This window comes from Ictalurus punctatus, chromosome 3 (genome assembly GCF_001660625.3).
Source record: "Ictalurus punctatus breed USDA103 chromosome 3, Coco_2.0, whole genome shotgun sequence".
In the NCBI taxonomy this organism is placed as follows: Eukaryota; Metazoa; Chordata; class Actinopteri; order Siluriformes; family Ictaluridae; genus Ictalurus; species Ictalurus punctatus.
The window spans coordinates 32,837,341-32,848,836 of record NC_030418.2 but is presented as its reverse complement, the minus strand read 5'-3'; the positions used below and the strand labels follow the sequence as shown (position 1 = coordinate 32,848,836).

Genomic DNA, 11,496 nt, shown 5'->3' with positions numbered 1-11,496 from the left:
CAACTATACACTCACTGGCCACTTAAATAGGAATGCCTGCACATTCATGCAGTTATCCAGTCAGCTAATCATGTGGCAGCAGCACAATGTATAAAATCATGCAGATAGAGGTCAAGAACTTCAGTTAATGTTCACATCAAACATCAGAATGGGGGGAAAATGTGATCTCTTTGACTTTTACCATGGCATGGTCGTTGGTCACCGCACTGGTTTGAAAAATATCTTCAAATATCTTCATATCTTCCGGTTGGTTTGAGTATTTCAGAAACTCCTCATCTCCTGGGCTTTTCACACACACAACAGTCTCTAGAGTTTACACAGAATGGTGTGAAAAACAAAAAAACTGAGTGACAGTTCTGTGGGTGGAAATGTCTTGTTGACGAGAGAGGTTAGAGAAAAATGGCCAGATTGGTTTTAGCTGCCAGGAAGGATATGGTAACTCAAATATTATCACTTACAACCATGATGAGTAGAAAAGCATCTCAGCATGCATAGAACATCGAATCTTGAGGTGGATGGGAAGACCACATTACAGTAGGTTCCACTCCTGTCAGTCAAGAACAAGACCCTGAGGCTTTCCTGGGCACAGAATCACCAAAACTGGACAGTTAAAGACTGCAAAAAGACCAGGTGATTTTTTTCCCCTAATCTTCAACAGTCCAGTTTGGGTGAGTCTGTGCCCATGACATGAATGGTGGAAAATTCCACTTTCTAAACTTAACCAACTGGTGTCTTCACTCAGCACCCAAAACGCTTAATATGTGTTATTAAAAGAAAATGTGTTGTCACACAGTGAAAATAGTCGACTGTCCCAACTTTTTTGGAGTTATCAGATTTAAAATGATTGTATACTTAAAAAAAATTAATTAAATTCACAAAGTAAAACATCAAATAATGTGTTAATAATGTGTTTTTTCAATATAATACAGCGTGAACTGAATTTTCAAATGACTCTGTTTGTTTGTTTGTTTGTTGCCTTTTCCATACTGTCCCAACTTTTCGGAATTGGGGTTATACATCCGGATTTCTATAAAGCTACTTTGTGACAATTCAGTGCAGTTGCCTGAGACTTCCTGTGTGAAAATTTAAAGATGATTCCTGCACGAGAAGGGTTAAATGCCACCGTATTATGGCTCTATTATAACGCACACAGAAAGCGGGAAAAGAAAGATTTTCTTTCAGGCTCGAATTTGAGGTGAATCACCGCGGAGGGTGAAAACTACTGAAATCTTGAAAGAAATATACAGTATATGAGTTTGTAGATCTGCACACAAAACAGAAAATGAATATGAATTGAAAACAGAGTTTTATTACAGTTGTTAATGACACATTAGTTGCTAGTTTTAAAAGATTAATCTGTTTTACCTCATGGAATAATCTTACATTATAGAATAGTGGAATAATCGAAACAGACTATGTTGATTTAACAGATTTTATGGGTGCTATTTTATAACATTTATGGGTGCCACAGGTTGTTTCCCTTCAAAGATCTTTAAATGCAATGCTCAAAACCCAAAACCATATCAATTCAAAACCACACCAATTACTTTAGACACTGTTGAGTTGTAAACTTTTCCCCTGCTGGAACACATATAAAACACACAATTTCTCTTTTCCATATTAAAATAGAACAACAACAAAAAAAAAAACTACCGTCACACAGACTGCTTTTCTTCTACTATGAGTTTTACTTCAACTACATTCTCAAATGTTTTCTTCAATCGCATAGTCAGAGACAAGACATTCTTGTCCTTCCACTACAGAAATAACAAGTCAGATTGTTCACGTTTTTAACTTTTTGTTTGCGTTCAAAACAAAGTTTTCTTTCCCTTCTCGGAAGGAAGAGAAAGCTAGTTCTGCTAGCTGTATCAGTCTGATGGGAACAATCTTCATTCATTTAGAACAGAAGCTTGGTGTCCATGTCCTCTGTTGGTGTGGAATCATGGAGAGAGAGAGAGAGAGAGAGAGAGAGAGAGAGAGAGAGAGAGAGAGAGAGAGAGAATGAAAGACAGATTTTAACACAATATATAGCGATTGTACTATGTGTTGTTTTGCTAGCAGGATAACTGTCAGTTACACCATAATGCAGTCCTGCAAACCCTGAAGCTGAATTATGAGTATCCCAAGGGGAGCACAGTACATTTTCAATATAGGCCTTTTACAAATCATTTACCTCATGTACTCTCAGAGAAACTGTGAAACGGTTCCAGATGGCTGATATTTTGAAGTGTTGATCTGCTGCTCAAACTGCTTGAACCCGGTGATCAACAACCAGTGATTTTCATAACATTCTAATCAACGTTACTATTAAAAAGATGTGTAAAGTGTTAGATTTGAGACTTCATTGTACAGTAAGTCTATCTTTTTATTTAAAGTCAAAATATTCTGCCTTTTTTTATTTTTTTTTTTGCTCTATGGTTAAATTTCCGCCAACAAAAATTTCACTTTTTTTTCCCCCCTGATTTTTTTTCATTGTCCAAAAATGTCAGTGCATCCATTATAAAAATAATTAACTGATGTTAACTAGTCCTCACTTTGAACCTGAGTTAAGCTTACTGTCTGTGTGGCATGTTCTTCCCATACCCATGTTGGTTTCATCCAGATTCACTGGTTTCCTCCATCCTACCAGAAATATCCCAGTAGGAGTACTGGTTACTTAAAATGCCCCTAGGTATGAATGTGTATGTGCTTGGTGCTCTATGATGGACAGGTATTTCCACGTCACATCCAGTTCCATATCCACTATGACTGTGCCCAGGATAAATCGCTTACTGAAGATAAAAGAATGAATGAATACATGGTTTTAACTAAACATTTGTCAAATGTTAGCTAAGTCAAAATGGAGGTAAATTTTACTTCACATTAATGAACTCAAATTCATTCATTCTCCATTCACCTTAACAGAAAGCAAGAGCACGGCACCAATGCGCCTTTCACACATGAGTCTAAGTGAGACTACCAGCCAAAAGATAACTAATATGAGATGGGGGAAGGAGGTGAGGCTTTCAGGCAGTGTCAGTTAATTAAATGAATTGTTAATCATAGATTTATAGGTTGAAATTGACCATCTGCTGTTTTCATTATGGGAAATGAAGATGGACCTCTTATATTAAAGGCGTCAGGGTTTGCAGGTCTGATAATTGAACTTGCATTTGCATATAAGAATTTCTACAAAGTTAACTGGATCAGCAGTCTTTGGTGCGTCTTACCATCCTTGATGCCGAAACACTGGCACCACTCCCTGAAAGAGAGTAGCTTGTCCTTGTCTGCATCACACTCGTGGAAAAAAACTGAAGTGCAGTGCTCCATAGGAACCAGAGGGGCACGCAGAGGAGCAAGCTCTGAGTGAGACAGGAACCTGGACATATAAACCATTAAACAGGTGCTACCTGTAACAGCAACTCAAACGCAACGACACCTGGAGCAAGAAGAACTTAAAAATACATTCCAAAAGACAGTTTTTCAAGCTAGTGATATATGGTCTTTAATCTTAATGTGACTGAGAAGTTAAAAAATGCCTCATGGCCATAAAACAACAACAAAAAAAAATTGTTGAGGGCAAATTAATTTAAACACACCTGTCTGATGGATGTTGGTCCATTTGTGCAAACTGCCAATGCACTGGGTATATGTACATGTTGTAATTCTTTTCAAAGTCCCGAACCAAGAGCTCAACTGGGTGATCGCCTGCATGGAGACGCCTCTCATTCTCGTACATCTTCTGAACCTGACCAGTCCAGAGCACACATAGCAGATAAGTAACGATAAAACTGGATGGAACATACAAATATGTGGGGGGGGGGGTCTGTATTGGACCACATCACAAAACAACATATCCCAGGACATCTCAAAGTGTTTTATTCTTCTTATTCCACAGCAACTTGCCAATGATTAGAATTCTTGATGTTATTATCCATTTGTAGTCACATTTAATGTTGTAGAGCTTCCATAAAACAAGTCAGTTCCTGTTATAATTGTGTTCCAGTAGCTATAAACAGTCATTCCCCCACTTTCAATTGAATAAGAGAGTATAACGAAACTTGATACCATCATTGGACTTTCCTGTAGAGGACAATTTAACAGCAGAACTCTGACTGCTACAAAGCACTGACACTGGAGACTCCTTCCAGACATGTTTCTTTGTTAAATAACTATGAGATATATTAGTTATATTAGTCTTAGATTATGTTGAGTGTCTGCCATACATCTTCCTGTGTAAGTTAAAACGATCATGTATTAGAAATGTATTAATATAAACCTATCATTTGCCTTGAAGGCAGAAATAGAAAATTAATCACGGTATTTAACAGTGTTGAGCTACAATTTGTAGTAACACACAATAAAGTGAAATAATTGAAATAAATCAACATAAGAAATTAAGCAATATTATATATATATACACACATATATACATACACACATATGTGTGTGTGTGTGTGTGTATATATATATATATATATATATATATATATATATATATATATATATATATATATATATATTTATATATAAAGCACAGGATTTAATTGTTTTCTTGTGCTGGAAGTTCTATGCAAAAAAATTTACAATAAGTCAGATTTGACACGGTTGTTGTCTTAGATTTATTCGTTAGGTGATTTTATTTTTTCGAGGATACACACTCTGGATCTCTGCTTGGCTGTAAGGAAGTCTTGTTCGTAGAGCTGCAGCAGCACATTCTTCAGCCAGTCTCTCATGCGCAGTGGAAAATGTATCAGCTCTGTCTTCAGACATGGTGGAATAACTGATAGACACACAACAAGAAATGAAAAGAAAATTATAGTGCACCTCATTCAAAGTACAGGCTTGTAATCCAACAAAGAGTATGCAACCTTTCTTTCACCTCATCAGCTAATTATTAAATCCTTGAGACATGGCTGTTGGAGCAATAAACTAGCTAGTGCTTTGAATTTAACATCACTGGCTTCCACGGGCTCACAGCAGGAAGAGAGATGACCTACATTTGCAGGAGCCGCTGTAGTCCAGATGTAGTCTGTGCCCTTTCTTGCTGCCCTCAAGGCTGCACTTGATGGCAAAAAGCTGGCAGTATGAGTCATAAGTCTGGTTATCTGTTCCACACACCTACAAAGAAAGATCAGCTATTTTGGAGTCAAAGGTCATTTAAAATGAGACTAGACATGCCAGACAAGGACCCTCTACACACTGTAAATACCCAAGGTCAGTTAATTGTTAATAAACAAATGTTCTGGGTTTGTCTCAGAGGTATGGACAGTTTGTAGTGTAAAACTGGCCAAATAATAATAGAATGCTTTTCACAAAATAACTTCAGGCCTTAAGATCACATTATTAACAGGATTAATATAAAATGTTGTACACTGCAGTACTCACATGGTCAAACTCACTGAGACCTGGAGGACAGTCTGCAGGATCCTGACACACACAGCTGGGCTTCTTCATATCGTTCAGCTTGCATGTCTTCCCTCGCTTACAGTGGAAGTTCTCACATGAGTCTGGATATAATGATTACATGTACATATGCACAGTGAAATTCTTTTCTTCACATACCCCAGCATGTTAGGAAGTTGGGGTCAGAGCACAGGGTCAGCCATGATACAGCGCCCCCTGGAGCAGAGAGGGTTAAGGGCCTTGCTCAAGGGCCCAACAGTGGCAGCTTGGCAGTACTGGAGCTTGACCCCCGACCTTCCGATCAGTAACCCACAGCCTTAACCGCCAAGCCACCACTGCCCCCTGATATGACATGAAACTATTTATATTCAAATTTTCTTATTTAATAGATACTTTATTATTATTATTACTATTATTATTATTATTATTATTATTATTATTAAGAAGAAGAAGAAGAATTTATGTAGCACTGTTCATTTTCAGTTGACATTTTCAATTTATCATTGATAAGACACATTAACCCATCTACAATAACTAATGAAGTAACCAGAAGTCTATGAGAATGATTTTATTTTTTATCACATAGTTAATACAAGTGTGTCTGCTCCCATCGCAAACTCTAACATTCTGAATATCCGGAGTAAGCCACATCACAACCAGCAAGGCAAACAACCACGAATTCCAAATCCCAGAATTCACAGTCAGCCCCTGCATCACAAGCCATGTCACATGAACAGTCACATGACCCCCCATTTCCATTCACAGTTCCCTAATTACTAATCACAAATACCTGTTTCCAGTCACAAACTCCCTGAAATAACCTAGACTTTCACACACCCTTGAAGTGTGAAGTTATCTTCCATGTTTGTTTCCCTGAGTGTGATCTCTGTTATAGCCTGTTCATGGTTTTTGAGTATTTCTCAGTCTAGTCTACTCTGCTTGAAGCTCAATTGAGTCTGGTTTTTGGGTACGATTTTAGATTTGACCTTGACTGCCTGACTGCCTCATGAGTTTCAGTAAACACACTACTCTGCCTCCTACTTGACAAATAAGGCCCAAGAACTAAGAATAGGCAGAGTTAACCAAGTATGCTTTTAATCTGGATTACATCTATATAGTTAGTGTTTGTGTATCCAGAGTGCATTCCCAGAACACATTGTCCACTGGATCCACCAAAACCATGACCAGGATAAAACCGTAAAAGAAGATACATGAATGTCCAAAGGACTGGATATAAAGGGGAAATAATTGAGGTTCTAAAACAGAACTTTTTAAGCTTTAAAACATGTCCATATATGCTAACAAACCAAACCAAGATTTTTTTTGTTGTTTAAACCGATCATTCTTTCAGTCTGTCCATTAAAGTATTATGCTGCACTTGAGTCCAATCTGAGGCAAGCAGTAGGACATTGATCTCTTTAACCAGCGCTCATTCTGCTCATGCTTGTGGGAGCCAGATTTAAATACATTATTATAAACACACACACACACACACGCACAGTTGGTGAACCAAATATCTTTCCAAAATCTCATAGATAAAAAGGGCTTTTTGGTGTTTTAGAGACGGCAACCAAAGTGACCCAAAGAACATTATTTTTCAGACTCATTTTTATCTTACATTCATCTATTGAGGAATGTACCACATTGTTATATTGACATACTCAGCTTTGCTCTAACTAAAAGCTCATGCCATCTCCAATAAACTTTATTATTATGGGATGCCTTTTAGAGTCTACATTCTTTTGCCTCTGGCAGTTTGGTCAGTGCACACAAACCCGACCAGCTCTCTCACTGATTCCTTAAGCCTGCTGGCTGAGATGGCATGCAGTTTGTTTAGGTAGCCATTAGCTGTGGGGTGACAGTGTGTATGAAAGAAATCCAAGCTCAGCGCATTCTTGATCAGACTCTGGCTTTGTGCATTGTAGAGAAATGAGTCTGAAACACCCACCGACTGAAGCTTCCTGTCCTGGATCAGCTCCAGCTCTGGATTTGGGTCGAGCTGTGGGTCTGATACTGGGGAAAAGATCCACTGCAGCCCTGAACTGCACAGGGTTCATTCCCAGTAGGGAGGCCTGGGGAGAGCAGGATGGATTTGCATGGAGAACATTACAGACAAGTCAAGTTGCAAATACCTAAATTAAACTTTAACCTAAATCTGAACTGTACTCTCCGAAACCACAAGTTTAAAAAGGATGAGATGTGCACCTTGTTGCAGTATGTATGTATGAAGTTCTACAGAAATTCTATAATGGCCATATATGATTCGTGGAGTTTGGGAGAAAGACCACGCCTTAAGCTCCATCTGCTTCCCATAACTTCTTATACTTTCTTCTTATACATACTTATACATCACCGAGTTGTCTCCTGCCTATTATTCGACAACACCTACCTATGAGTCTTTTGTCAGAGATCTGGCTGTCTAACACAAAGCAGAAGCCACCCAGAACTCCACCCCAAGTTCTCTCCACTTTTCACAGTTCCACAATCACCTTGACCTGAATGTCTTTGAGAATGATTGATTACTGAGAACTTGGGCTTGATAAGATGCTGGTGCCTGATCCTGAGACATTTCTACTGCTGTGGCTCGTCTCACTCTCAAGAGCTACCTGAGTCATCCTGATGCCGTACTCCTACTTGGAGCTTTTGCACTTGTGACTCACCTTCTGCTGCTGTGCATGGTCCCACATGGACACTCTAAATATTAACATTTCCCAAAATACATTTATGCCCAAACCTCATACTTGCTTCAGTGGACCATCTCACCTGAGATACTGCTTCTGTAACCATAAAGACTACCCTGTGATCTTCCTGACCTGTAAAGACCTGTATATTCAGTCTTGTGTATTGTTAAAAGTGCTCACTCAATATCTCACTTTCAGTAACTGCTTTTTCATGGTGGGGTTGGTGGGGATCCGTTGCCTATCCCGGGAACACTGAGCATGGGGCAGGAATACACATTCATACCTAGAGGCAATTCATCTTAACTAATCCACCTATTGGTGGGAGGAAATTGGAGAACCTGAAGGAAACCCCCACAGATACCGGGAGAACGTGCAAAACTCCACACAGACAGCAACCAAACATAAGGATCAAACTCGGGGCCTTAGAGCTGCGCTATTCAGATGAATTTGAATTAAATTCAATTGAACTGAATGTCTTTGTGCTTTCTTTAAGCATACTTTTGACAAACAAATCATTTGACATTTTTATTTCAAGATGTCTGATGATCTTCAGTCTTACCCATTTCCCCTTCTTCGTCTGCACCAAGTTGGGTGTAATTTCTGTCTCTTTCTCTGGCTCTTGGTTTTGAGAATGCTCTGAGGACACATCAGCACTCAAAGCCTGGTCACTCTGTGCTTTTCTCAGTCTCATGTTCCTCATCTGTTTCTTGTGTCTTCCTTCAGCATGGCCGACACCTTCATTTGTGTCCTTCTCTTCCTCTTTTTCTTCAGAGAGTTTCGTTTCTGCCAGTTCCATACTCTCCTTGTCTTCATCTGTGTTGCTTTTGTCAGTCTCAGGATCTGAAAGGATCTGCTCATCTTGGTCAGCTTGGTCAAATGTTTTTTCTTGGTGTCCATCTTTGGGATCCTCGTAATCTTGATTGGGTGGGGTATCATAGTCTTCCATGACTGTGGGAAGTTCATTGTCCACCTTCTCTTCCCCTTCAAACGTAATGGTTAAGGGCTTGTTCTCCTCCAGATTGGTTTTACGTGTTTCTATAGAGACACTGTCAGCAGAATAATCTAAATCTACTGGTATTTCCGAGTCTGTGCTACTCCCTACCTCCTCTTCTTCCAAATCTTTCTCTTTTAGCTGCTCTTCTTGCTGGTCTTCTCCATCATTTTTAGACTCAAGTGTAATCTCCACACTCTCCTCATTCATATCCGCTACTTTTCCTACGCCATCTTCATCACCATCTTCCTCATCTTTCTCCACATCATGCTGCTCTTCCTCAGAATCCTTTATAAGTTGAGCCAGCATCTCTTCACTCAGCAGCACAGGAATGCTCCTGCCATCTTCAGCAGACATCTCCAAATCTACTGAATATACTTCATCTGTTCCTTCTCCACCATTTGATGTCTCCTTGCTTGCGTCCTCGTCCCCTGGTTCTGGACTACTAGCCTCGAAGGGGAAGAATGTTGGCAAAATGGAATCGTTAACCTCATTTATCTTTGGGAACACATCATCCTAGGGGAAGAAAAAGAATTAAGAGCACATGCACATATATTCCTAAGACATAATAGAAAGTACATTGTGTTGCCAAATTGTATTGTGGGTAAATTACCTCCTCCTTAGAATTTTGGGACCATCTGGAGAGAGACCCGTGCTTCTCATGAGGAGTACTTTGCACCTTGAATATGAGCACACAAATAAGAACCAAATAAGGTGTTACCATAAATATATCGAGCCCACGAGTTAATACTTCAAAGCCACAAACTAATTATGTTATGGCTCTGAAGTATTATATTGTGACCACAAATTGTGTAGCTTGAGTTCACAACTTAATATGTTGTGGGACATCAAACTTAACACGTGGCCTCCATTTAATTGAATTAAAGTCTCTGAGAATTGACTAAAGGTGAGGCAGACTAATGAAACATCCATGTTGCAACGCCAGTGACTCCGGTATATCTTAACGGATCATTCCAAGGTTTCTGTGGTCACAATGATATAATTCAATAGATTTTAAATTTCTGTCGTACTCATTTCAAAGGACAACAGATGCTAGGAGTTACGTATTTTGTGGCCACAAAAAAGAAACTTAACTCGTGGTAACAGCTTAAATCATGGACTATTAATATTGACTCATGGCCAAAATTGATTCAAAATTGAAAATAACATCCGTCCAACTTAACTAGCACTTAAGTTAACATTAAAAGACTTCTGCATAATTATTCCGGTAGTAATGTTAACGAAGCAATTATTTTGTTAGCATTGTTAGCATTACTTGTGATTCATTAATGCTATCATTGAGTTGGTGCTATTTAAGGAAACCTAGCTATAAAGCGTTACCAAAGTTTTTACTTACGTAGACAGTTAATGCTGAGGCCATCAGGAAGAGGCACAGAAGATCAACCTCCATATCTGTAAGCATGGTAATAACGTAATTAAGATTCCATAGGTAAGTGAAACAGGTGAAAACTTCTACTTTCTTACTTCACGGTCATCGTGTCCTGCTATTCCTCAGTAATTTAGCATCAAATCAGGAAGTTGTGGATCTGATAGCTATATATAAATATCTGTCAAAGTGTCAAAGCAGCTAATAAAAGTAAATGGAAAGTTTTCAGGATGGAAGGTGTTGCATGTTGAGGTTTCTCGGTAACATGACAAGCTGCATTTTTTTTTTTTTTAAATGAATGTTAAAAGAGAAGAAGAGAGGCTGGTGAGGGGACGAGTGTTTGTAGCTGCTATAACATATAAGTGATAACAGGATCTAACCTGTTTCACAGTAAATGGAACTGGAAATGGATTTATTTATTTATTTATTTTATTTTTTTTTTAAAAGGATGATAGCATTTCACAAAAAAAAATGTAGTAATTGTTGGAAAATTGCTGTGGTATAGTAAGGGGAATAAACTACTTTGGGACATGCTGTTATTGGAAAATAACCAACTTCAAACTGGTAACAGTAACTCTGCATCACACACCACTCCGCTGGTGATTATTTTCCTATAGGAACATATGCTCAAGTGATCCTTCCATGCTTATTTCTTGATCTGACATTTGAATCACTTTAGTCAGAAGAAAAGAACACACCAAACTGTGCAGTGCATTTGTACATCCTGGACCAAAGGACCAAACGAGGAATCGCTGGTTCTGTCTGATGTGCTCACACTGAAAAGTGTTCATCAGCATGCCATTCATCAGCCTGCCATCATAATCTGAGGCCTAGGTCGTCATGGTAACGGGCTCGGGAGATCCGTCCCAGTCAAAAGTCACATTCCGACCGAGACGAGCAAAGCAAATATCAGAAGCTAGCAGCCTGGAAAAAGAACCGACTATGTACACAAACCTCTTTTTTCTTCTTCTTTTTTTTTCTTTTGTCTAGACAAAGCAGCCATTATTGGATCAGTTTGAGAGGTCGACGCCTCTGAAGATGGGTTCCACAAG

General features: G+C 38.9%; 1 protein-coding gene across 1 annotated transcript; it reads right to left on the bottom strand.

Moving 5' to 3' along the window:
- Positions 1-1,340: 1,340 nt before the first annotated feature.
- On the bottom strand, positions 1,341-10,468 carry sparcl1 (SPARC-like 1). Its single transcript, XM_053679087.1, has 11 exons — positions 10,415-10,468; positions 9,671-9,736; positions 8,626-9,573; positions 8,259-8,318; positions 7,334-7,481; positions 5,368-5,489; positions 4,980-5,100; positions 4,641-4,762; positions 3,579-3,727; positions 3,210-3,358; positions 1,341-1,926 (listed from the first exon to the last, which is right to left on the bottom strand). The coding sequence occupies exons 1-11, from the start codon at positions 10,466-10,468 to the stop codon at positions 1,898-1,900; spliced, it is 1,968 nt and encodes a 655-aa protein (XP_053535062.1). The 3' UTR covers positions 1,341-1,897.
- Positions 10,469-11,496: the final 1,028 nt, after the last annotated feature.